The 26,996-nt window shown below is 38.0% G+C and overlaps 2 protein-coding genes across 2 annotated transcripts; both read left to right on the forward strand.

Moving 5' to 3' along the window:
• Window positions 1-11,126: 11,126 nt before the first annotated feature.
• LOC130829346 (olfactory receptor 10A3-like) lies at window positions 11,127-12,071 on the forward strand. Its single transcript, XM_057695748.1, has one exon. The coding sequence runs from the start codon at window positions 11,127-11,129 to the stop codon at window positions 12,069-12,071; it is 945 nt and encodes a 314-aa protein (XP_057551731.1).
• Window positions 12,072-20,427: 8,356 nt separating this feature from the next.
• LOC130829250 (olfactory receptor 10A3-like) lies at window positions 20,428-21,372 on the forward strand. Its single transcript, XM_057695566.1, has one exon. The coding sequence runs from the start codon at window positions 20,428-20,430 to the stop codon at window positions 21,370-21,372; it is 945 nt and encodes a 314-aa protein (XP_057551549.1).
• Window positions 21,373-26,996: the final 5,624 nt, after the last annotated feature.

Genomic DNA, 26,996 nt, shown 5'->3' on the forward strand with positions numbered 1-26,996 from the left:
CGCTTCTTCTCAGTTTCCCCTTCACCCCCCGCCCCCTCCCATACCTCGAGTTCTCCAGTCCATTCCCTGTATCTGCTTCCCTGTTCTTGTCACTGAGTTCATCAGTACCATTTTTAGATTCCGTATATGTGAGTTAGCATACAATATTTGTCTTTCTCTTTCTGACTTACTTCACTCTGTATGACAGATTGTAGTTCTATCCACCTCATTACATATAGCTCCATCTCATCCCTTTTTATAGCTGAGTAATATTCCATTGTATATATATGCCACATCTTCTGTATCCATTCATTTGTTGATGGGCATTTAGGTTGCTTCCATGTCCTGGCTATTGTAAAGAGTGCTGCAATAAACATTATGGTACAAGTTTCTTTTGGGATTATGGTTTTCTTTGGGTATATGCCCAGGAGTGGGATTACTGGATCATATGGTAGTTCTATTTGTAGTTTTTTAAGGAACCTCCAAATTGTTTTCCATAGTGGCTGTACCAACTTACAGTCCCACCAACAGTGCAGGAGAGTTCCCTTTTCTCCACACCCTCTCCAACATTTGTTGTTTCCAGACTTTGTGATGATGGCCATTCTGATTGGTGTGAGGTGATACCTCATTGTGGCTTTGACTTGCATTTCTCTGATGATGAGTGATGTTGAGCATCTTTTCATGTGTTTGTTGGCCATCTGTATGTCTTCTTTGGAGAAATGTCTATTTAGGTCTTCTGCCCATTTGTGGATTGGGTTATTGGCTTTTTTGGTATGAAGCTGCATGAGCTGCTTGTATATTTTGGAGGTTAATCCTTTGTCTGTTGTTTCATAGGCAATTATTTTTTCCCATTCTGAGGGTTGCCTTTTAGTCTTGTTTATGGTTTCTTTTGCTGTGCAAAAGCTTTTAAGTTTCATGAGGTCCCATTTGTTTATTCTTGATTTTATTTCCCTGATTCTAGGAGGTGGGTCAAAAAGGATGTTGCTTTGATGTATGTCAAAGAGTGTTCTGCCTATGTTTTCCTCTAGGAGTTTGATAGTGTCTGGCCTTACATGTAGGTCTTTAATCCATTTGGAGTTTATTTTTGTGTATGGTGTTAGGAAGTGTTCTAATTTCATTCTTTTACATGTTGCTGTCCAATTTTCCCAGCACCACTTATTGAAGAGGCTGTCTTTTTTCCATTGTATACTCGTGGCCCCTTTGTCAAAGATAAGGTGCCCATATGTGTTTGGGCTTACTTCTGAGTTCTCTATTCTATTCCATTGATCTTCCTTTCTATTTTTGTGCCAGTACCATACTGTCTTGATCACTATGGCCTTGTAGTATAGTTTGAAGTCAGGAAGCCTGATTCCACCAACTCCATTTTTCCTTCTCAAGATTGCTTTGGCTATTCGGGGTCTTTTGCGTTTCCATACAAATCGTAAGATTTCTTGCTCTGGTTCTGTGAAAAATGCCATTGGTAATTTGATCGGGATTGCATTGAATCTGTAAATTGCTTTGGGTAGTACAGTCATTTTCATTATGTTGATTCTTCCAATCCAGGAACATGGTATATCCTTCCATCTGTTTGTGTCGTCTTTGATTTCTTTCATCAATGTCTTAAAATTTTCTGCATACAGATCTTTTGCCTCCTTAGGCAGGTTTATTCCTAGGTATTTGATTCTTTTGGTTGCAATGGTGAATGGGAGAGTTTCCTTAATTTCTCTTTCTGCTCTTCCGTTGTTAGTGTATAGGAATGCAAGAGATTTCTGTGCATTAATTTTGTATCCTGCTACTTTACTAAACTCATCAATTAGTGCTAGCAGTTTTCTGGTAGAGTCTTTAGGGTTTTCTATATATAATATCATGTCATCTGCAAAGAGTGACAATTTTACTTCTTCTTTTCCAATTTGGATTCCTTTAATTTCTTTTTCTTCTCTGATGGCTGTGGCTAAAACTCCCAAAACTATGTTGAATAATAGTGGTGAGAGTGGACACCCTTGTCTTGTTCCTGTTCTTAGAGGGAATTCTTCCAGTTTTTCTCCATTGAGAACGATGTTGGCTTTTGGTTTTTCATATATGGCTTTTGTTATGTTGAGGTAATTTCCTTCTATGCCCATTTTCTGGAGAGCTTTTCTCATAAATGGATGTTGAACTTTGTCAAAAGCTTTTTCTGCATCTATTGAAATGATCATATGGTTTTTATCCTTCAATTTGTTGATATGATGTATCATGTTGATTGATTTGCATATATTGAAGAATCCTTGCATCCCAGGGATAAACCCCACTTGATCATGGTGTATGATTTTTTTAATGTGCTGTTGCAGTCTGTTAGCTAGTATTTTGTTGAGGATTTTTGCATTATATTCATCAGTGATATTGGTCTGTAGTTTTCTTTTTTTGTGACATCTTTGCCTGGTTTTGGTATCAGGGTGATGGTGGCCTCGTAGAATGAGTTTGGGAGTGCTCCGCCTTCTGCAATATTTTGGAAGAGTTTGAGAAGGATAGGTGTTAACTCTTCTCGAAATGTTTGATAGAATTCACCCGTGAACCCATCTGGTCCTGGGCTTTTGTGTGTTGGGAGATTTTTAATCACTGCCTCAATTTCCGTACTTGTGATTGGTCTGTTCATGGTTTCTATTTCTTCCTGGTTCAGTCTTGGAAGATTGTATTTTTCTAAGAATGTATCCATTTCTTCCAGGTTATCCAATTGATTGGCATATAGTTGCTTGTAGTAGTCTCTCATGATGTTTTGTATTTCTGAGGTGTCCGTTGTGACTTCTCCTTTTTCATTTCTAATTCTGTTGATTTGCATCTTCTCCCTTTTTTTCTTGATGAGTCTGGCTAATGGTTTATCAATTTTGTTAATCTTCTCAAAGAACCAGCTTTTAGTTTTATTTATTTTTCTTATGGTTTCTTTCCTTTCTTTTTCATTTATTTCTGCTCTGATCTTTATGATTTCTTTCCTTCTGCTCACTTTGGGGTTTCTTTGTTCTTCTTTCTCTAGTTGTTTGAGGTGTAAGGTTAGGTTGTTTATTCAATCATTTTCTTGTTTCTTAAGGTAGGACTGTATTGCTATAAACTTCCCTCTTAGAACTGCTTTTGCTGCGTCCCATAGGTTTTGGGTTGTTGTGTTTTCATTATCATTTGTTTCTAGATATTTTTTGATTTCCTCTTTGATTTCTGTAGTGATTCCTTGGTTGTTTAAGAGTGAATTGTTTAGCCTCCATGTGTTTGTCTTTTTTGCAGTTTTTTTCCTGTAATTGATATCTAGTCTCATGGCGTTGTGGTCTGAGAAGATGCTTGATATGATTTCAATTTTCTTGAATTTGCTGAGGTTTGATTTGTGACCCAAGATGTGATCTATCCTGGAAAATGTTCCGTGTGCACTTGAGAAGAACGTGTAGTCTGTCGTTTTTGGATGGAATGTCCTATAAATATCAATTATGTCGAGATGGTCTAATGTGTCATTTAAAGCTTGTGTGTCTTTATTTATTTTCTGTTTGGATGATCTGTCCATTGATGTAAGTGGGGTGTTCAAGTCTCCCACTATTATTGTGTTCCTGTCGATGTCCCCTTTTATAGCTGTTAGCATTTGCCTTATGTATTGAGGTGCTCCTATATTGGGGGCATAGATATTTACCATTGTGATATGTTCTTCTTGAATGGATCCCTTGATCATTATGTAGTGTCCTTCCTTGTCTCTTGTAATAGTCTTTACTTTCAAGTCTAATTTGTCTGATATGAGTATTGCTACTCCAGCTTTCTTTTGACTTCCATTTGCATGGAATATCTTTTTCCATCCCTTTACTTTCAGTCTATATGTATCCCTTGGTCTGAAGTGGGTTTCTTGTAGGCAGCATATAGAAGGGTCTTGTTTTTGTATCCATTCAGCCAGTCTGTGTCTTTTGGTTGGAGTATTTAATCCATTTACATTTAAGGTGATTATTGACATGTGTGTTCCAATGACCATTTTCTTAATTGTTTTGGGTTTGTATTTGTAGGTGTTTTCCTTTTCTTGTGTTTCCTCCTTAGAGAAGTTCCTTTAGCACTTGTTGTAAGGCTGGTTTGGTGGTGCTGCATTCTCTTCACTTTTGCTTGTCTGGAAAGCTTTTGATTTCTCCCTCAAATCTGAATGAGATTCTTGCTGGGTAGAGTATTCTTGGCTGTAGGTTTCTCTCTTTCAGGACTTTCAGTATATCCTGCCATTCCCTTCTGGCCTGCAGAGTTTCTGTAGAAAGGTCAGCTGTTATCCTGATGGGTTTTCCCTTATATGTTGTTTGTTGCTTTTCTCTTGCTGCTTTTAATATTTTTTCTTTGTGTTTAATTGTCATTAGTTTGATTAATATGTGTCTTGGTGTATTTCTCCTTGGGTTTATTCTGTATGGGACTCTCTGTGCTTCTTGGACTTGGTGAATTATTTCCTTTCCCATGTTGGGGAAGTTTTCCACTAGAACCTCTTCAAATATTTTCTCAGACCCTTTCTTGTTTTCTTCTTCTTCTGGGATGCCTATAATTCGAATGTTGGTATGTTTAAGGTTATCACTGAGGTCTCTGAGAGTGTCTTCTAATCTTTTTATTCTTTTTTCTTTTTCCTGCTCTGTGGCAGTTATTTCCCCTATTCTATCTTCCAACTCACTTATTCATTCTTCTGCCTCAGTCATTCTGCTGGTTATAGCATCTAGAGTATTTTTAATTTCAGTTATTTTGTTATCCATTGCTGTTTGTTTTTCTGAGTTCTTATGAACTGTTTCTTGTACTTTCTCTATTTTGTTATCGAGATTTTGTATCATTTTTACTATCATTACTCTGAATTCTTTTTCAGGCATTTTTCCTATTTCCTCCTCATTTATTTGGTCTTGTGGGTTTTTTTCCTGCTCCTTTGCCTGCATGGTGTTTCTTTGTTTCCTCATGGTTGTCCATACTTTTGGGGTTGCTTGTCCTGGTGATAGAGGTGTTTATAGAAGACTGTCCAAGCCTCAGACTAATGTCCAAGTATTGGATTAAACGAATATTCAGTCTAGGAAACACATACATGTATAAGACACACAATTACTGAATCCGTTAGGACATAAGGCTCTAGAAAGACCTGACAGAACCCCAGTGTGCTATCAGATATTCAAAGAGAAACCCAGCAGAAATTGACAACTGAAACAGAAGAAATCAGAGACAAAAGCAAAAGCAAACAAACAACAAATAACACCCTACACATACAAACATCAATCCAGGGAGATTTTGTAAGCTAGGATCAAATATAGAAAAGAGCTGGAGTACCACCAGAGAGAATGGAGATTCTCAGAATGTAATTAGACAACTGTACTAAGAACTAAGATAAAGACAAAAGCCTAATATTAAATACCAAGGCAGTGCATCATCTGGAGAACAGAGCAAGGAGTCTGAGCAGACCAATAGTGTTGCTTATAAGTATGTTAAGATAAAATAAACTTAAAAAGGCTGGAAGAAAGGGGAACAGAAGAGCGTAATGTGGTTGGAAATATGCAAATAAAAAGAAAGGAATAGAAATGTATAAAAGATAGGGATAAAAGGAAAGTATGAGAGATATTTTGTCCGTACTACCAAAAACTTAGCTAGATATAGAAGTATATAAAAAGGCAAAAAAAAAAAAAAGAATAAAAAATATCCTTAAAAAATTATGTTGTAAAACTTGTAGATCCCTTAGGGCTAAGATCGTATTTAATAAATCAAAAAAAAAAAAAATCCAGAACTGATCCCAGAATGGACCAGTTCAATAGGTATTGATACTACTATTTCTGTTTCCTGAGCGTCTCAGCTGTAACTGTCCTTCTCCTTGCCTTGGGTTTTTATTGCATTATTCTGTGACCAGCAGAGGTTCCTTTATTGTTCGTCTGTAAGCGTTGGTGTGTGGGGAGGGAGAGGGTACAATAGTGGCTCCTTCTCCTGGGAGTGAGTGAGCAGCGGCGCACTGTTGTTTCAGTCAGGCTTGGAGGTGCCTGTTGCAGAGGGCGCTGGTGGCTCAGGCGTAAACAGAAAGTCTTAGAGTTGGGCCTCTCTCGGGGTTTTTTTCTTTTTGATGCTGTTTTTTTTTTTTTTTTTTTTTTTCTCTTGGCAGCCTCCCTGCTGCTGGCGTTGCAAGGGGTTTTACTCTAGCCCCACCCAAGTGCCTGAGGGTGCTTGTTATCCCTGAGCGCCTTAGGTGGCCCGCAGGGCGTCTCTCCACTGCCTGTTGCAGAGGCGCCGCGGAAAGAGAGGGAGAGGCTACGCGTGCGGCTCCTCCCGCCCGCCCGTGAGCCTGCAGCCTCCAGCCACCATCATGGCCGGGCAGCTCTCAGGGACGGGCACTCCTCTCCGCGGACCTGCTCCCTCCTGTCCTCTCGGTCCGTCACCCTACCGGCAACAATGTTTCTCACCCTGAACCAGCTCTCCGGTTCCCACGCTCCCGCTCCTGGACCCTCCGTTCAGCCGCGGATCGATGTCTCTGTCCGGGAACGCTGAGCTGCGCTGCGGACCCTCCGTATGTTTCTCACTCCCTCCTGTCCGCCACAGCTCCGCCGCTTCACCCTCTTTGAGCCCTTGTAGATGCCTCCCTACCGGCTATGTCGGGCTCCCCGCAGCCCTTTCTGGTGTCCGAGGCCGTCTGCTGGTGTTCAGCTGGTTCTCTGTGGGAATGACTGCGTCCTTCCGTGCATTCCCAATGCATCTGTGGAGAGGGATGCACTCCACGTCTCTCTACTTCGCCGCCATCTTTTCTCCTCTCCCCTTCTCTAGTTTGATTTTTAAAATAAAATTTAGTACTGTTGGTTTTTTAAAAATTAATTAATTAATTAATTAATTGGCTACATTGGCTCTTATTGCTGCACATGGGCTTTCTCTAGTTGCAGAGAGCAGGGGCTACTCTTCACTGTGGTACATAGGCTCCTCATGTTGGTGGCTTCTCTTGTTGTGGAGCAAGGGCTCTAGGCATGTGGGCTGCAATAGTTGTGGCACATGGGCTCAACAGTTGTGACTCATGGGCTCTAGAGTGCTCTTAGTAGTTGCGGCACATGGGTTTAGTTGCTCCATGGCATGTGGGATCTTCCTGGAGCAGGGATCAAACCTGTGTCCCCTGCATTGGCAGGTGGATTCTTAACCACTGTGCCACCTAGAAAGTCCACAGTAGTGTTGGTTTTGAATTACAGTTTGATATTAATCTTGCTTCCTTTTTATCCACATGTATGTATCTGAAATGTATTTATCTGAAGACTAATATAGGAAAGTGTATAAATCATGACTACATCTTGATGAAATCTCAAAACTGCACATCACCTGTGTCACCATCACCTACATCAAGAAATAGAACACTTCAGTGGTGCAGAAGACCCCTGCGATAGGATTGATGGGGTATGAATCATTCAAAGTACATGTTAAGCAAGCCTCCCCATGCCTGGTGAACTTGACTTATTTGTGTGTAGGGTGTTATCCCACCATAGTGAATGACATAGGAGGGATCTTTGGATTGGATTTTGTGATGAAAATCCCTTCTCAGCATAACTGGTACATTTCCCACTAGACGTGATTAAATAGAATGAATCCCTAAGTGTTGTTGACAACCTCAATGCTGTCAGGAGGGGTGCGCTTCCTTGAGAATGGAAAAACCTACTCCAGGAAAGCAGCAATAAGAAGTAGGCAAAGGGAACATTCCATCCTCATCATCCAGTTCTGGACAAAGCCAAGCCTGCAGATTCATTCATCTCTTCCCTCTTTTGGGACTGAGTCAATGACCTCTTTAATTGTACAAGACAGTTTAGACTCATCCTTGAGTTCCTTGATTTTCACAAATACTCAATGAGATCAATAATGTTATGGTTATTTTACAGAGAGAGTAATAGAATCAGGGAAGTTAAAATATTTGCTCAAATTATACAAACGAGTCCAGAGCTTTTGATTCCCAGTTTAAAAGTTCTATCTGAAATCATTTGTAATGATGTTTTTCTAAAAAATCTTCAATGGCTCTATATTTCTAGTACAAAGTTCTTGTTGGGAGGGTAGGTGGGAGGGTATCCAGGCTTTTTATGAAGAGGCTTCCATCTACTTGCCTTAACTTGTCTCCTACCACTGCACAAACTGCACATTCCATCCAATCATTCCTCCCCTCTGCCTCACCTGCCTTTGCTCACACCTTCTCCCCACTGCTCTTTTCTTTCTCCATTTACAACCTTTATTCAGTCATTGTTTCCACCTGCTATTGGGAGATGTCAAGGTGAAATTGCATCTCTTATGTGAGGAGGTGTTTATTCCCTGTAGGAATATGAGGGAGTGGTGCTCCGGGTTAGTCCTCTTGAGCTTTCTCACCCGGGGGCCCAAGTTCAAGTCTCTTTAGTTACTGCGCAAAAATATGAGAAATCATGTACAAAGTAATTGCAAGTTCTCTGGGGATGGGTACTCCAGGGCTTTGATTCAATGTCATATAATATTCTAGCATCAGTGCACTGAATCACTGAATTGAATTTATAAGGATGTGGCTCTTTACTAGAGATAAAACTTTTGACAAAGAAGCATAAAATTTAAATTGACAGATTCAATAGTTAAGAAAGTGAAGGTTCTGCTGTGTTGTTAGTGGGTTTTCCATTTATAGTTCATCTTCCATTGATAGTTGGAGATGCTGTTGAAGTGATGTTTTAATGCTCAGGGATCACTGTACACAACTGAGACATTTGAGTTAGTAGACTTTTTGGTGTTGATGCTTGTCAATTTCTTCCTTCTTTTCAGACAAAAAGTTGGGGCAATAATTAGAGATATGTACTTGGATTGTACTAATCATCAAATCTTAGAAGATTGCAACTGAGAAGGAACGTGGTATATAAGTTCAACTCCAACCTTTTTCAACTGAAAGGCTGAAATTTAGAGAAGAGGGTGATCTACCTAAGTATTCCATGTCAAAGAGTTATCAAGACAGCTTTAGGGTCTTCTAAGTTACAGAGAAAAGGTGGAGCATCCGTGGTCCGTTGCTGTTTCCATCATGAACATTTTGTTTCATATATGCTTTTAATCAGTACTTTAAAGGTTTTCCGTCTTGTTTACATGATACTCTATAAATTTTCAAAACCCATCCATTTTTAAAATTTGTAGCTGAATACATATTGCTTTTTTTTCCCCACTAGAATTGAGTTTAGATATTTTATTCTAAGATTCTATTTTTGTTGATTTAGGGGATTTTTCACAACCAAAATATAATTACTATGGTTAATACAGACATTTGATTTTAATACGTGACTGTGGTCAAAATCAGGTATATGTCAGCCTTCCAATGCTGTCTGCTAATATTCTAATGGTGTGTACCCAAGGCAAATTTTGTCTTCAGCTTGCTCTATTTTTCTCTCTTCCTGGATTTCTCATCTCCCACAGATAACCTTCCCTGATTTTCAAACCATCACACAAAGCTAGCAGGCCTCCATTCCAGTGCTAAGTTGTCATCAAATACATTTTGACTTGAGTAAGTTATCCTTCCTCCTGTCTTCCTCCTATCTAAATGCCCTTCCACCCCTGACAGCTTGTAATGTAGTTGTTCACCATCTGTCCTCATTCAGACTAATCTTTCCCTCAATGAAATGTCTAAAATTCTTGTTATTACCCTTGTTCCCCATCAGTGTTTACAATGATTTTAAATTTCATGTAGCTATAACATTCCTTAAAGGTAGAGCCTGCATTTTCCTAATTTTTGTTTCCAGTTTTTCAAGAAAAAGTTGGTTTAGCATTTGTTATGAATCAGAGACTGTTGTAGGCACTGCGAGTATAAAACATAGTCTTTGCTCTCCTGGAGTTTACATTTAGCGAGGGAGCTCGTGTGTGCATGTGTGTGTGTGTGTGTGTGTGTGTGTATAAGTAAATACAATGTCAGTAGGAGATAATGAAAAAAAATAGAGCATGGTGTGAGAGGTAGGAGTTGAAGCACTGGGTTAGGGAGTGAGATCCTATTTCCCATATTAGGTGCTGTGATTTGCTCTCTCTTGAGCTCTGGTATCCGAGGTGTGCCCGAGAGTATAGAGGCTAAAAATGGTAGGTGCTCAATCAGTGTTTGTTGAATAATTAATGATTAATTGAACACCTTGGTGAGAAATGTAATGGAGAGAAAGAGAAGAGGGTGAAATGGACAGAGAAGGGAAACTTTTAAATGACAAGTTTACATTGAGTGAAACATGGGCTTTTCCTTAAACTATTACAGTCATCAGGTTGTGCTGATGAGAACTGACCCCCCAGATTTGTTATCCGGGAGAATCCCGATATATTTGGCCAGGTACAGTCTGGGCAAAAATCAGTAAGTGTAAAACCAGTTCACATAGTTACTGATCACCTAAGATAGGAACATCTGAAATAAATCCTCTGTGTGTTTCTGCAGAGTGTTGTCACCCTTAACCAAGCCACAAGCAGTCATCTTGAACTAATGAATAGTTATAATAAGTATTTGTCATTTTTGTTGTACTTATTAGAATTTTATCGAATTTTTTGTGGGATTTTTTCCAGCTGTCACTTTTTGAGACTTTATTTTTAAGTTTTTAATTTGAAAAATTTAATCCATTACATTCTTTATTGTGGTAAAATATTTGTAACAATGTTACCATTTTTAAGTGTACAATTCTGTAGTATTAAGTTCCTACTGCATTTGTATACTTATGGAAGTTTAAACTGTCTCATCAGTTGCATTTTCAAAAATCTCTAAATCTTTCTTAGGGCAGAGCCTAAATGAGGAGAGCCCCAGCCCACGTTTGCTTTCCTCTTATGTCCCTACTTTCCAATCAGCACAAGCAAATATGAGCCCAGACACTTTATTTTCTGTGGTCTTACATTTCATATTTACATAAAATTGGGAAAATAAATTTTACCTTTAGTGATGTTATGTGAATGGGATCTAAGTTACAAAATATTCCTACTTGCTTTAACATTAATTTTCAAACTACATAGTGTACACGTTGCAATAAAACTTTCATATTATTTTGTATATACCAGGCAAGATTTCTAAGCTACAATGATTGGCCATTCTCCAAAATTGCCAAGCTAAATTTCTATCAGGATGGGCTCCTCTTTATATCTTCTGCCAAGATGGTTTGGGGGTGAATGCAGACACTGACTCAGAGTTATTGGATTGTGACTTTGTATTCTAGTGTATATTTTATAACTATGTTCATAAAAACAATATATGCCCCATTGTTGACATGAAAAGGCACAACCAAAGCTCTGTGGTTGAATTCATCCTCTTGGGCTTTTCTAACTTCCCTGAACTCCGAGAGCAGCTCTTTGGGGTGTTCTTGGTTGTTTACCTGGTGACTCTGATGGGAAATGCTGTCATTATAGTCATCATCTCCCTGGAACAGAGCCTCCATGTCCCCTTGTACCTGTTCCTCCAGAACTTGTCTGTGGTGGATATGAGTATCAGTGCAGTGATTATGCCTGGAATGCTGGTGGGCCTGTCCACTGAGAAAATGAGGATTTCCATTTTGGGCTGCCTTGCACAGATGTATTTCATACTTCTTTTTGGAGTGACCGAATGTTTTCTCCTGGGGGCAATGGCTTATGACCGATTTGCTGCAATCTGCTCTCCTCTGAGCTACCCAATGATTATGAATAAAAGAGTTTTCATGAAATTAGTAATGTTCTCATGGGTCTCAGGGATCTTGGTGGCTACTGTGCAGACCTCATGGGTTTTTAGTTTTCCCTTTTGTGGCCCCAATGAAATTAATCATATCTCTTGTGAAACTCCAGCAGTGCTAGAACTTGCATGTGCAGACACCTTTTGGTTTGAAATCTATGCGTTCACTGGCACCATTATGACAGTTATGGCTCCCTTCTTGTTGATACTCTTGTCTTACATTCGAATTCTCTTTGCCATCCTGAGGATGCCATCAACCACTGGGAGGCAAAAGGCCTTTTCCACCTGTGCCTCCCACCTCACGTCTGTCACCCTCTTCTATGGCACAGCCAATATGACTTACTTACAACCCAAATCTGGCTACTCCCCAGAAACCAAGAAGCTGATGTCCTTGTCTTACTCACTTCTGACACCTCTGCTGAATCCACTGATCTACAGCTTGCGAAACAGTGAGCTGAAAGGAGCTTTGATGAAATTATGGCGAAGAAAAGTGGATTTACATACATTCTGACTGTGCTGAGAAGCCACGTGCTATTTCATCACTGCCTGACTGAACTCTATTTTAATGTAAAATGGTGAAAATAGTTTACATTTCTTGATGTTAATATATTTAATTTCTTGAGTTCCCCAAGTTTGAAACTATGTCAGAAATCCCTCTGTGTCAATAATATATTCACATGCATTTTCTATAGGTGCCTAAGTGTGATGACATATGATATAGCAATTTATCCATCTGTTCCTCTATCATGAACATTCGATAGTTACTGGATTATTGTCATTAGATGATACTTTAATGAGCAACTAGTTCCATATGTTCACAGGTACTGACATTTTATTTTTGTACGAAATAGTCCTCAGAGTGGGCCTGATGGGATGAAGAGTATGTGTGCTTATGAATTTTAGTAGCTCTTGCAGAATTCCTTTTCTTAATCGCTGTCAGTCCTTCAGATGGACCCGAAGGCCCACTCTGCCGCACTAATAGTGTGGAGATTCAAGAGACCAAGAAATAGATGAGATTTTAATTTCTGGAGTGAGCATCTGTTCCATGAATGTGTAAACAAGGTGTAGTTATTTTGAGGAGGACAAACTCTTTTACTTCATGGACTCACACAGATTATTAAAAACATGGTTTCTTTTGTTATTTTTCCACATATTTATCCAGTGTTGGTGAACTGAGAACTCCATGGGAACTTCCTGATGTCTCACTTGATAATATTAGTATTTTTTCCACTGTAGACCACTGTTTTTAGGGCATATGTTAAAGTTCCCTTTGGTAGGCCAGAAATGCCCCCAGGCCCTTTCCTATCAACAAACAATGATATATTTTTTTCCCAGTGTGACGCAATGTGGTTAAATATTTGTACATAGTTTTATGGTTTGTGAGTCACTTCACTATCTTGTGAAGTGCCCCAGACATCTTTCTTTTTTTTTTTTTAAACTCTTCATTGAAGTATAATTGCTTTACACTGTTGTGCCAGTTTTTACTGTACAACAAAGTGAATCAGCTGTATTTATACATATATCCCCATATCTCCTCCCTCCCGTGACTCCCTCCCACCCTCCCTATCCCACGCCTGTAAGTCATCACCAATCATCAAGTTGATCTCCCTGTGTTATGCAGCAGCTTCCCACTAGCTATTTTACATTTGGTGGTGTGTATATGTCAGTGCTACTCTCTTCACCTTTCTTATAAGCAATCAATGATATATTTTTTTCCCAGTGCGACATAATGTGATTAAATATTTGTGCATATTTTTACGGTTTGTGAGTCACATCACTATCTTGTGATCTTTCCCAGCCTGAATAAATTTTCATCTTGCAACATTGGATGATTTAATGTTTGCTTGCAGTTTTACTCCTGGTATTATGAGAGAGATCCCTTCAATGAAACAACATCACATGAGCTCCTACTGTCCTTAGTTTCTGGTCCAGAGATAGTGGTAAAGCGGTAAAACAGCCTTTGCATTTGAAACTGTTATTCAGTTGTGGAATAAACCAGTCTCTGTTGACAACTCTGTCTGCCACAGCTGAGAATTGAAGGTGAAAATCTGATTGGATTTTCACCAAAAGTAACTATATTATCAGAAGTTGTACAATATTGTTTCCAATAGTGCATTAAGTAGACATTGCAAATTCTTTCATTAGTGTCTTCCCTGGCTTCCCTGAAATTTCCTTCTCATAACCCTTACAGGAATCAATTAAAGAAAGTCTTATAGAAAAAACCCCCAGAATTCCAAAAGCATAAATCTAAGCCAAATATACAACTTCATTTTGATTTTTGTACTGTTTTATTTGTTTTTCATTCATTGATTCAATGAGTTTTGTTAAGGTGACTGTTAACGTGACTTTCTGAGGAAATACAGTATCTGCCTTTGATTATTTCCGAGCTTATTAGCAGATCACTGACTTTGGAAGATCCCCGAAGTCACACTGTACCTATGTCTCCTTCCCAGGGGAGGACTAGAAGTTGAACTGGCAAGGTTCAAGGTTTGATTGCACATGTGATGATTCCAGAGTCACTTTGTTTCTCCATTTGGTACTAACTGTGACAAAAGACAGCCAGTCCCAAAGGATCCAGTTTATAATTCTACTGCTAAAAGCAGCAATTCTGTCAATACCAGCATCAATCTCATGGCAGCTAGTAAGACTGATCCTTGAAATCAGGCTTTCCTGGCCTTGTAAGTTACATCAAGATTTCCACCCACACGCCATGTAGGGATGAAGAAGGTGAGCTTTCAAAAGGTAAAGATTAGGGTGTCTCTCCTTACTTAAAATATGTCAGTTGGTTTCTGCTGCATTTAGGAAAAAAAAATTAACATAGCCTATGCAGCCCTCCTCTTATACTTCCTACTACTTCATGCTATACTTCTGCCCTCTCACACAGTCATTCACCTACCTCCTCATTTCTAGTGGAAGGTCTGCTTTCAGTTTCATGAGGTCACTATCCCATTCTGGCCTGGAGTTGTCAAAAGATGCCTTTCTCTGCATCTGATGTTTCTTACTGTACTTTTCAACTGACTAATTTTATACTCCCCTTAAAGTATGTCCTTTCCTTGAGGTGACCATTCTTGACTCTCAAACCTGAACTTCCTACCAAAATTACTCTCCCTCTGAATACCCTGTCATTTCTTCATAGCCCTTTATTTAAATTTTGTTTTTATGTATCAAGATGGAAGTTTCTTCTCCTTATGTAGCTTGCACTGGTTACTAAGATGACAAACAGAAGTGTTTGTGACACAAGGTGGGAAAGGGACAGGCACCCTTCTCTTAGCAGGAGAAGTGCCTCAAAGATATTCATCTTCATAGCATATTTTAAAAAATATTTCATTTGAGGCCAGGCCATGTTCCCTACCTCTGAAGATTCCCTGCCCCTCTTCCCCAATAGCGGGAAGCAGAAGAGAACATGGGAGAATGAAGAAAAGCACCTACTGGTGGTGCAGTGGTTAAGAATCTGCCTGCCAGTGCAGGGGACATGGGTTCGAGCCCTGGTCTGCGAATGACCCACATGCTGTGGAGCAACTAAGCCCATGTGCCATGACTACTGAGCCTGTGCTCTAGAGCCCGCGAGCCACAACTACTGAGCCCATGTGCCACAACTACTGAAGCCCACGCGCCTAGAGCCCGGGCTCTGCAACAAGGGGAGCCACTGCAATGAGAAGCCCGCACACGGTAGTGAAGAGTAGCCCCCGCTCGCCGCAACTAGAGAAAGCCCACACACAGCAATGAAGACCCAACTCAGCCAAAAATAAATTAAAAAAAAATGTAGCAAGGGGGCTGCATGGCTGGATAAGGGTGAGCAAGAGGGTTAATGGAGATGAGCTCTGAGAGTAATGGGGGAATAGATCTTTCATCTGTATTTAGGAGTTTGGCTCCTGCACTGAGTGAGATAGGGTACTATTGGAGGGTTTGAGCAGAGGAAGAAGGGAGGAATTCAGAGGCTATGGGAATAATACAACTGAGAAACATAAGGAGCTTGGACCAGGGTATTAACTCTAGGAAGGGTAAGAATGTTCAACTTTGATACATTGTACTTAGAAGCTAGAGCCCCAGATAGGTTATGGATTTAATATGGGTTGGGAGGAAAAATGGATTCAAGGATGACTCCTTGGTGTTTGGCCTGTATAACTAGAAGCTTTAAGTTACTGCTGCCTGAGATGGGGAAATGCTGAGGGTGGGACAGATTTTAGGGCAAGACCAGGAACACAGTTTTGAAGATATTAATAAATGAAAATCTGTTTACTTATTTTAAAACTTCATGTCTTAGTGGTCTGTATTCATTTCTGACTTAGAGTTAGCAAAAGAGATAATTTCAGAATGTTTTAAAATTTCCAAGACTTAATTTCCTTTTACCCTATTTGGTTGGTGTGCTGCAGTTTTATTGCAAAGTATGTTACGTGTGGGCTGCCAAGTGTTTGTATTTCTTGATATTTTCTTTCCGACAAATGCATAATCAATTTTTGGTAAATATTCCATAAATATTTTGAGAGGAATATACAGTTATCTGCATAAAATATGTTGTTTTGGACTCATATTTACTCTCTCATTATCATCTCATAAATCAGAATTTTCTTAATGCTTCCCATTTCTAAGTCTTTGTTGTCTATATTTTCTGTCAGTCATTGAGGAAGATGTGTTAGATTCTCCACATTTTGATTTTTTTTAGTCAATTTAGTGCTATTGGCTTTAAAATATAGCTTGATATTAATATTACTTCCTTTTTATCTCCTTCAGCCTGTACCTGAAAATTTTCTAGATATTGGGTTGCCCAAAAAATTCATTCAGGTTTTTCCATAACATCTTACATAACATCTTTTTTTTTTAAGATGTAGGTTTATTTATATATTTATTTATTTATTTATTTTATTGGCTGCATTGGGTCTTCACTGTTGCTCACTGGCTTTCTGTAGTTGGGGGGAGCGGGGGCTACTCTTTATTGCAGTGTGCAGGCCTCTTATTGTGGTGGCTTTCCTTGTTGCAGAGCACGGGCTCTAAGTGCTCGGGCTTCAGTAGTTGTGGCACATGGGCTCAGTAGTTGTGGCTCTCGAGCTCTAGAGCATAGGCTCAGTAATTGTGGTGCACGAGCTTAGGTGCTCCTTGATATGTGGGATCTTCCCAGACCAGGGCTTGAACCTGTGTCCCCTGCATTGGCAGGTGGATTCTTCACCTCTGTTCTACCAGGGAAGCCCCTTGTGTAATATCTTATGGAAAACCCAGATGAAGCTTTCGGCCAGCCCAATACTTTTCACTGAAATCTAATATGTACATGGGAAGGTGTACAAATCATAATGCCACATCTTGATGACTTCTCACAATCTGCACATCACCTGTGTTATCACCACCTACATTAAGAAATAGAGTATTTCAGTATGTTAGAAGCCCCCATGTGATTGATGCTCATAAATCATGAAAAGTACATATTAGGCAGCATTTCCCATGCCTGGTGCATGTGACTGGTTCATGCATGGTGAATGATATGGGAGGGATCCTTGGATTGGATTCTGTGATGAAAATCCTTTCTCCTCAGCATAACTGGTACATTTCCAACTGGACACCAGTTAGAAAGAATGAGCCCCTAAGTGCTGTTGGCAGCCTTATTGCTTCCAGGAGAGGCGAGCTTCCTTAAGAATGGAAAGCAGCACTGAGAAGTAGACAAATGTAACCTGCAATTGGGCCACATTGCCCAGTTCTGGACAAAGCCAAGCCTGCAGATTCATTCATCTCTTCACTCTGTTGGGACTGAGTCAATGGCCTCTTTAATTGTTCAAGCCAGTTTAGACTGATCCCTGAGTCCCTTGATCTTCAGATAGACTCATTGAGATTAATAATATTATGATTATTTTACAGAGGAAGTAATAGAATCAGGGAAGTCAAATGATTTGCTCAGATCAGACAAGCAAGTCCAGATCTTTGACTCCTGGTTTAAAACTGTATCTGTGAAATCAATTGTAATGACATTTTTCTCATAAAAGTTTCAGTGGCTCTATATTTCTACTGCAAAAGATAAAAAGTTCTTGTTGGTAAGAGGGGATCCAGGCTTTTTACAAAGAGGCTTCCAACTACTTGTCCTAATTTATTTACCACCACTGCACAAACTGTACATTCCATCCAATCATTCCTCCCCCTCTGGCTCACCACCTGTGCTCACACCCTAACCCCACACTCTTTCCTTTCCCCATTTACAACCAATTTTATTCAGTCATTATTTCTACCTGCTGTTGGGAGATGTCATGGTGAAGTTGAGCCTCTTGTGTGAGGAGCTGTGTATTCCCTGTAGGAATATGAGGTTGTGGTCCTCCGGATTTGTGCTCTTGAGCTTTCTCACCTAAGGGGGCAAGTTCAAGCCTCCTTAGTTATCATGCAAAAACACAAGAAAGCATGTAAAAAGTGATTGCACGTTCTCCAGGGATGGGTTCTCCAGGGCATGGGTTCAATGTCATATAATGCTCTAGAATCAGTGCATAGAATCTTTGACTTGTATTTATGAGAAGGTGGCTGTTAACTGGAGATAAAAATTCTAACAAGCAGCGTGAAGTTTAAATGGACAGTCAATAGGTAAGAAAGTGAAGATTCTGCTGTGTGCTTGTTAGTGAGATTTCCATTTGTAGTTCATCTTCATCTGATAGTTGGAGATGCTGTTGAAGTGATGTCTCTGGGTTCAGGAATCACTAGACACGGACAAAGCATTTGAATCGGTAGACTCTTTGGTGTTGATGCTGGTCAATTTCTTTTTCTTTTCAGAAAAAAAGTTTGGGCAATAATTAGAGGTGTAAGTACTCTGCATGGACTAATAATCAAATCTTAGAACTTTTCAACTGAAAAGGAACCGGAAGTCACCCAGGCAACCACCTCCTACCTTTTCAATTGGAGGGCTGAAATCTAGAAAAGGGAGTGGTCTGCTCAAGTGTTCCATGTCATTGAGTTATCAAAACAGCATTAGGATCTTGTAAGTTGTAGAGAAAATGTGGAGCATGGGTGGTTAACTGCTCTTTCCATCATGAATGTATTGTTCCACTTCATGCTTTTAAATAGTCCCTTAAAGGTTTTCCATTTGTGTATATGATACTCTAAATTTTCTAATTTAAAAAACCTATCCACTTTTAAATATTTGGAACTGAATCCACATTACATTTTTTCTCCATTAGAAATTTAAGTATTTGATCCTGCAGTTTATTTTACTAAATTTAGGAGAATTTTTTATACCTAAAATATAATTATTATGAATGATACAAACATTGATGTTAGTATATGATTAAAGTCAAATTCAGGAATAAGTCAAATTGCTTTCTACTGTCTGCTAATGTGATACTGATCTGTACCCAAGACAAAATTACATGTCTTCAGTTTTGTGTCCTTTTCTGGGTTCCACATCTGACACAGTGAACTTCCACTGATTTTCAAGGTATCACATAATGGCCAGTAGGTCTTGATTCTAATGTAAGTTGTCATCAAATACCTTTTGACTTGAGCAGTTCAGTTTCGCTAGTGTCTTTGTCCTTCCACCTAATATATCTTCCACACATGACATCTGTAATTATGGTTGTTCACCTTCCCTTCCCATTTAGAAGTTATCTTTTTCTCCTTGAAGTATCTAAAACACTTGTTATTACCCTTGCTTCCCAACCATGTTGTGTATTGATGTTACTTTTCTTTTTGACACTCTATTCCTTTAAAATACTGTCTGGATTTTCCTGTTTTATTTCTGTATTCATCAAATATTAATTTAGCATGTATTATGGTCCAGGGACTATTATAGGCATTGTGAATATAGCAAAGAACACAACAAAATCTTTGCCTTCCTGGAGGTTTTATATTAGGGAAGAAGTTAGAATATATATATAGTATCAATTGATAACAGAGAAAACTAGAGCAAGATATACATGGTAGGAGTTCGAGGGTAAGGTGTGGAATGCTATTTTATACAGTGTTGTCAGCTGTGCAATCAAATATTTGCCACAGATGACTGAGCCTAGAAAACGGTGGGTGCTCTCTCTGTGTTTGTTGAATAAGATATAATGAAATGAACTCTCTGATGAGGAGAGTGGTGGAGTGTGGAGAGAGAGAGGGAGGAAAGGAAGGAAGAAGAATCTTTTAAATCACAATTTCACAATGATCAAAAATTGGGCTTCTTCTTAAGTCATCACTGTCACAAGAACGGGCCATGGAGAAGCCAGTATCAACATAATTGGCCATGACAAGTTGAGGCAGTTATCAATAAACCTGAAGTTAATTCACTTAGTTTACAGATCACCTAACATGAGTACTGCTACAATACAACCTCCTTTGTGTGCTTCGGCAGACTGTTGATTCATTTAACCAAGTCGCATACAGCCATTTGTAACCTAATGAATGTTTATAATAACCATGTATCAACTAGGCTGTAACTTTTATTTGGTTGTTACAAAAATTTTTATGGGTATCTTTTTTCGTTTGTCACTTTTGACACTTTATTTTCTGTGGTATTAGATTTCATCCTTATATAAAATTGGGAAAATAGATGATAGTCATAGCAATATAATAGGAATCTGACATAAGTAATAAAACATTTATGTTTGTTTTCAGGCTATGTTAAAATTTCAAAGTACATAGTGTACAAATTACACTATAAATATGAGAACTTTGATATTATTTTGTGCTATTCAGATAAGGTTTCTAAGCCAGAAGTGTTCATTCTCCTTTCATATTTGAAAGGATTATTAATTCTTGTAATCCACCATTCTCCAAAATTGCCAGAGTAACTTCTGTCAAAATAGCTTCCTCTTTAAAGCTTCTGCCAGGATTATCTATGCAGCCCTGAACTCTCTATTATTGGATTGTGGCTTCATAATTTACATCCTTTGCCATAAAATATTATATGCTGTACTACAAAAATGAAAAGACAAAATCAAAGCTTTGTGGCTGAATTCTTCCTCCTGGGCTTTTCTAACTTTCCTGAACTCCAAGGGCAGCTCTTCCAGGTGTTCTTGGTTATTTACCTGGTGACTCTGATGGGAAATGCCACCATCATAGTCATCATCTCCCTGGAGCAGAGCCTCCACGTTCCCATGTACTTGTTTCTCCTGAACTTGTCTGTGGTGGACGTGAGTTTCAGTGCAGTCATCATGCCTGAAATGCTGGTGGTCTTCTCCAGTGAAAAAACTACGATCACTTTTGCAGGCTGTTTTGTGCAGATGTATTTCATACTTCTTTTTGGTGGGACTGAATGTTTTCTTCTGGGGGCAATGGCTTATGACCGATTTACTGCAATCTGCCATCCTCTGAGCTACCCAATGATTATGAATAAAAGGGTTTTCATGAAATTAGTTATATACTCATGGGTCTCAGGGATCATGGTGACTACTGTGCAGACCTCATGGGTTTTTAGTTTTCCCTTTTGTGGCCCCAATGAAATTAATCATATCTCTTGTGAAACTCCAGCAGTGCTAGAACTTGCATGTGCAGACACCTTTTGGTTTGAAATCTATGCGTTCACTGGCACCGTTTTGATTGTTATGGTTCCCTTCTTGTTGATACTTTTGTCTTACATTCGAATTCTCTTTGCCATCCTGAGGATGCCATCAACCACTGGGAGGCAAAAGGCCTTTTCCACCTGTGCCTCCCACCTCACGTCTGTCACCCTCTTCTATGGCACAGCCAATATGACTTACTTACAACCCAAATCTGGCTACTCCCCAGAAACCAAGAAGCTGATGTCCTTGTCTTACTCACTTCTGACACCTCTGCTGAATCCACTGATCTACAGCTTGCGAAACAGTGAGCTGAAAAGAGCTGTGATGAAATTATGGCGAAGAAAAGTGGATTTACATACATTCTGACTGTGCTGAGAAGCCATGTGGTATTTCGTCACTGCCTGACTGAACTCTAATGTAATGATAGTGAAAATAGTTTACACTCTTGATATTAACATATTTAATTTATTATGTTCTCCAAGTTTGAAAATCTATTGGGGATCCCTCTCTTTTGATAATGTACTGTTGACCTTATTTTTTCATAGATACATAATTTTTGATGACATTTAATAGTTTATTCATCTGTTACTGTATATGAATATCCAAATCATCACTGGACTATTGTCATTTAAACAAAGCTGCAGTGAACACCTAGTTGCATTTGTTCACGTGTACTGATGTTTTATTTCTCTGTGATGGATTCTTCAAAGTGGACCTGATGGGATGAAGAGTAACTGTGCTTATAGATTTTAATATCTATTGCAGAATTACTTTTCAAAATGATTGTAATTCTGTCAGACAGCCTTCAAGGCCCACTCTGTTGCAGTAACAAGGTAGAGCTTCAAGAGATCAATAAATAAATGAGATTTATATTTTTGGAGTAAAATCTGTTCCATGAATGAGTAAACAAAGTGCAGCTATTTTGGGGAGATAGAACTGGCTGTAATTCATGGGCTGACACAGGTTATAATTCAAAACAGGATTTCTCTTAGTATTTTTCAAGATACTTATCTAATGTTGGTGACCAGAGAACTGCATGGGAACGTTCCTGAAATATCACTTGATAGTATTGGTACCTTTTCACTTATAGACATCTATTTTTGGAGACTTCTGTTAAATTTGCTTTTGTAGGCCCATAGTGCCCCCCAGACACTTTATTTATAAACAATGGATAACTTTTTTTTTATTGTGAGAAAGTAGTGTGATTAACTAATTGTGCATATTTTCAATGGTTTTTGATTCACATCACTAACTATGTGGTCTTTCTCAGAGTGAATTATATCTCAAATTGCAACATTTGGAGCATTTCATGCTTCTTCATATTTGAATGTTTTTATTAGTGAATAAAGAGGGACCCCTTTATTGAATCTACAGCATATGAGCTCCTACAGTCCTTAATTTCTGCTCTTGGATGGTATTAAAAAGGTAATATATTATTTCCATTTGAAGCTGTTAGTCAACTGTGAAAAAGAATTTTAAAAAATACTGTTGTCTTTATCTAAAATCAGAAGTGTAGATGCAAAACTGATTGGATTTTCACAAAAAGAAATTTCATCATCAAATATATGAAATTAGTTTGAATAATATTTGAATGTTGTATACTTTTCAGTAAGGCATTAGACAGGCATATACAAATTCTTTCAACAGGCTCTGTCTCTTGTTGTTCCAAAATTTCTTTCAAGAGAGTCTATCATTTGAAACAATATACACATCATGGAAATCACAGAAAAAAAAAGAGAGAGAGAGTTACGGAAAGTCTAATTAAATAATGGCTAAAAACTTCTCAAACTTAGGGAGAGAAATGGACAGCCAGATTTATGATAATGAAAAGTCCCCAAATAGGTTGAACTGAAAAAGGAGTCACCAAGACACGTTATAATGAAATTGTCAAGACTCAAAGGCAAAGAGAGAATTTGGAAAGCAGAAAGAGAAAGTGACTTGTCACATACAAGGTTTCCCACATAAGATGGATTTCTCAACAGAAACTTTGCAGGCCAGGAGAGAATGGGATGACATATTCAAAATATTGTAAGAAGAAAACAAACAAACAAACAAACAAACAAACAAACCCAGTCAAAGGGTACTCAAAAGCATCCTTCAGAAATGAAGGAGAGATACTTTTCCAAACAGACAAAATGAGGGAGTTCATTACCCTTAGACTTGCCACAAAAGTAAGCTAAAGGGAGCTCTTCAAGGTGAAATGAAAGGACATTGACAATGTGAACATAAGAATGTGTAAAAAACAACAATAAAGGTAAATGCATGGTAAACTTCAGATTCTCCAGTATAGTAATGGTGACATATAAATCACTTTCAACTCTTGTTAAAAATGAATGTATTAAAAATAACTATAACCACAACAATTTGTTATTGCACACACAGTATTAAAAAGAGGTAAACTTTGGCATCAAAACCTAAAATGTGAGAGGGGAGAAGTAAAAGTATAATATCTGTATGCTACCATAGTTAAGTTGTTTCCAACTTAAAATAAGATGTTATAAGCCTCATGATAACTGCAAAGAAAAATCCTGTAGTAGATACACAAAAGATTAAGACAAAGAAACCAAAGCATACCACCAGAAAAAGTCATCAGATCTCAAGGGAGACAGCAAGGGAGGAAGATGAGAACAAAGGAACTACAAAAACAGTCAGAAATAATGAACAAAATGAAAATAGTAAGTTATTACCAATTAATAACTAACTTTAACTGTATGTAAATGGATTAAATTCTCTAATCAAAGACATAGAATGGCTGAATGGATTAAAAAAATCAAGATCCAATGATATGTTGCCTACAAGAGACTCACGTTATCTTTAAGGACACACCCAGGCTGAATGTGAAGGAATGGAAAAAGATATTCCAAGCAAATGGTAACCAAAAGAGAGAAGTAATAGCTATACTCTCATATGTCAGACAAAACAACTAACATTACACCTCAAAGAACTAGAAAAAGAAGTATAAAATAAGCCCAAAGTTAGCAGAAGAAGAGAAATAATTAATGAGAGCAGAAATAAATGAAATAGAGAATAAGGAAACAATACAAAAGATCAATGAAACAAAGGGTTGGTTTTTTGAAAAGATAGGCAAAATTGACAAACCCTTACCTAGGTTCACCAAGAAAAAGAGAGAGGATTCAAATAAATGTAATCAGAAATGAAAAAGGAGACATTATAAGTGATATCACAGAAATATATAGGGTTATAACAGACTACTATGAATAATATACACCAACAGTGAACAACCTTGAAATAATGGATAAAGTCCTAGAAACAACTTACCAAGACTGAATCATAAAGAAATAGAAAATATGAATAGACCAATTACTAGTGAGGAAATTGAGTTAGTGATCAAAAACTTCCCTACAAAGAATAGCCCAAGATCAGATGCTTTCACTGGTGAGTTCTACCAAACATTTAAAAAAAAGTTAAATGGCAATCTTCCTAAATCTCCCCTAAAAATTAAGAGGAGGGAACTCTTCCAAATTCATTTTACTAGGGCAGCATTATCCTGATAACAAACCCAGACAAAAATACTTCAAGAAAAGAAAACTAAAGGCCATAACCCTGATGAATATCAATGTTAAAAAATTCTCAACAGAGAGAGTAGCACAGACATATATATACTACCAACTGTAAAATAGTCAGTGGGAAGTTGTTGTATAACAAAGGGAGTCCAACTCGAGGATGGAAGATGCCTTAGAGGACTGGGGCGGGGAGGGTGGGGGGGACTCGAGGGGGGGAGTCAAGGAAGGGAGGGAATATGGGGATATGTGTATAAAAACAGATGATTGAACCTGGTGTACCCCCCCAAAAAAAAAATCTCAACAAAATACTAGCAAACTGAACTCAACAGCACGTTAAAAATATTATACACCATGATCAAATAAGATTTATTCCTGGATGCAAGAATGATTCAACATGTGCAAATCAGTAATGTGATGCACCACATTAATAAAATGAAAGATAAAAACCATATCAAAATCTCCATAGATGTAGAAAAATGTTTTGACAAAATCCAACATCCACAAACTCTCAACAATGTGAGTATTGAAGAAATGTACCTCAACATAATACAGTTCTTATATGACAACCTACAGCTAACATCATATTCAATGATGAAAGGCTAAAACTTTTACTTTAAGATCAGGAACAGCTGAGGTGTGCCCCATTCTCACCCCTCTATTCAACATAGTATTGGAAGTCCTAGCCAGGTCAATTAGACAATAAGAAATAAAAGGCACCCAAATTGGAAAGGAAGAAGCAAAATTGTCTTTGTTGGCAGATGATATCATCTTATATACAGAAAATCCTAAAGACTCCAGCAAAAATCTATTAGGACTAATTAACAAATTCATTAAAGTTGCAGGATACATTCCAACATTCACAACTCAGTTACATTTTTATATACTAAGAACAAACTATCTGAGAAGGAGATAAAGAAAATCCCGTTTACAATAGCATCAAAAACAATAAAATACTTAAGAGTAAATCTAACCAAAGAGGTGAAATATCTATGTATTGAATACTGTAAGACATTGGTAAAAGAAACAGAAGACGACACAAACAAATGGAAACATATGCCGTGTTCATGGATCAGAAGAATTGATGTTAAAATGTCCATACTACCCCAAACCATATAAAAATTCAATGCAATCCCTATCAAAATCCCAATGGCATTTTTCACAGAAATAGAAAAAAATGATCCTAAACTGTATATAGAACCACAAAGGGCCCCAAGTAGCCAAAGCATCCTGAGAAAGAAGAACAAACCTGGAGGCATTACACTTCTTGGAATCAAAGCAAATTCCAAAACAATAGTAATTGAAATGGTAAGGTATTGGCATAAAAACAGACACATAAACCAGTAGAATAGAATTGAGAGCCCAGAAATAACCTCTCACCTATATGACCATGTATTATTTGACAAGGGATCCAAGATGCTCAATTGGGAAAGGATAGTCTCTTTAATAAATAATACTGAGAAAACTGGATATTCACATACAAAAGAATGAAATTGGGACTCTATGTTACACTACTCACAAAAATTAACTCAAACTGCATTAAAGACTTAAACACAAGACCTGAAAATGTAAAACTCCTAGAAGAAAACAAAGGGCAAAAGTTCATTGACATTGGTCTTGGCAATGATTTTTTTTGGATGTGACACCAAAAGCACAAGAAAGAGAAGCAAAATCAAAAGTGAGACTACATGAAGTTAAAAAAACTTCTGCATAGCCAGAGAAATGATCAACAAAATGAACACACAATTTATGGAGTGGGAGAATATATTCACAACCATCTATTTGATAATGGGTCAATATTAAAAAAATAATGAACTCATACAAATCAATAGCAAAAACCATAATAATTCAATTAAAAATGAGCTTTCTTTTCTGTTCCGTTGATCCATATGTCTGTTTTTGTGCCAATACCACACTGTTTTGATTACTGTAGCTTTGTAGTGTTGCCTAAAGCCTGGGAGGGTTATGCCTCCTGCTTTGTTCTTTTTCTTCAGGATTGCTTTGGTAATTCTGTATCTTTTATGGTTCCATACAAATTTTAGGATTATTAGTTCTAGTTCTGTGAAAAATGCCATGGGTAATTTGATAGGGATCACATTAAATCTGTAGATTGCTTTGGGTAGTATGGCCATTTTAACAATATTAATTCTTCCAATCCAAGAACATGGGGTATCTTTCCATTTCTTTGAATCATCTTCAATTTCCTTTATTAATGTTTTATAGTTCTCAATGTATAAGTCTTTCACCTCCCTGGTCAGGTTTATTCCTAAGTTTTTATTTTGGGGGGTGCAATTTTGAAAGGGATTTTTTTTTTTTTTACTTTCCCTTTCTGATATTTCATTGTTAGTGTAAAGGAAAACAACTGATTTCTGTAGGTTAATCTTGCATCCTGCTACCTTGCTGAATTTATCAGTTCTAGTAATTTTTGTGTGGAGTCTTTAGGGTTTTCTATATATAGTATAATGTCTT

This window comes from Hippopotamus amphibius, chromosome 9, assembly GCF_030028045.1.
Source record: "Hippopotamus amphibius kiboko isolate mHipAmp2 chromosome 9, mHipAmp2.hap2, whole genome shotgun sequence".
Taxonomy (NCBI): domain Eukaryota; kingdom Metazoa; phylum Chordata; class Mammalia; order Artiodactyla; family Hippopotamidae; genus Hippopotamus; species Hippopotamus amphibius.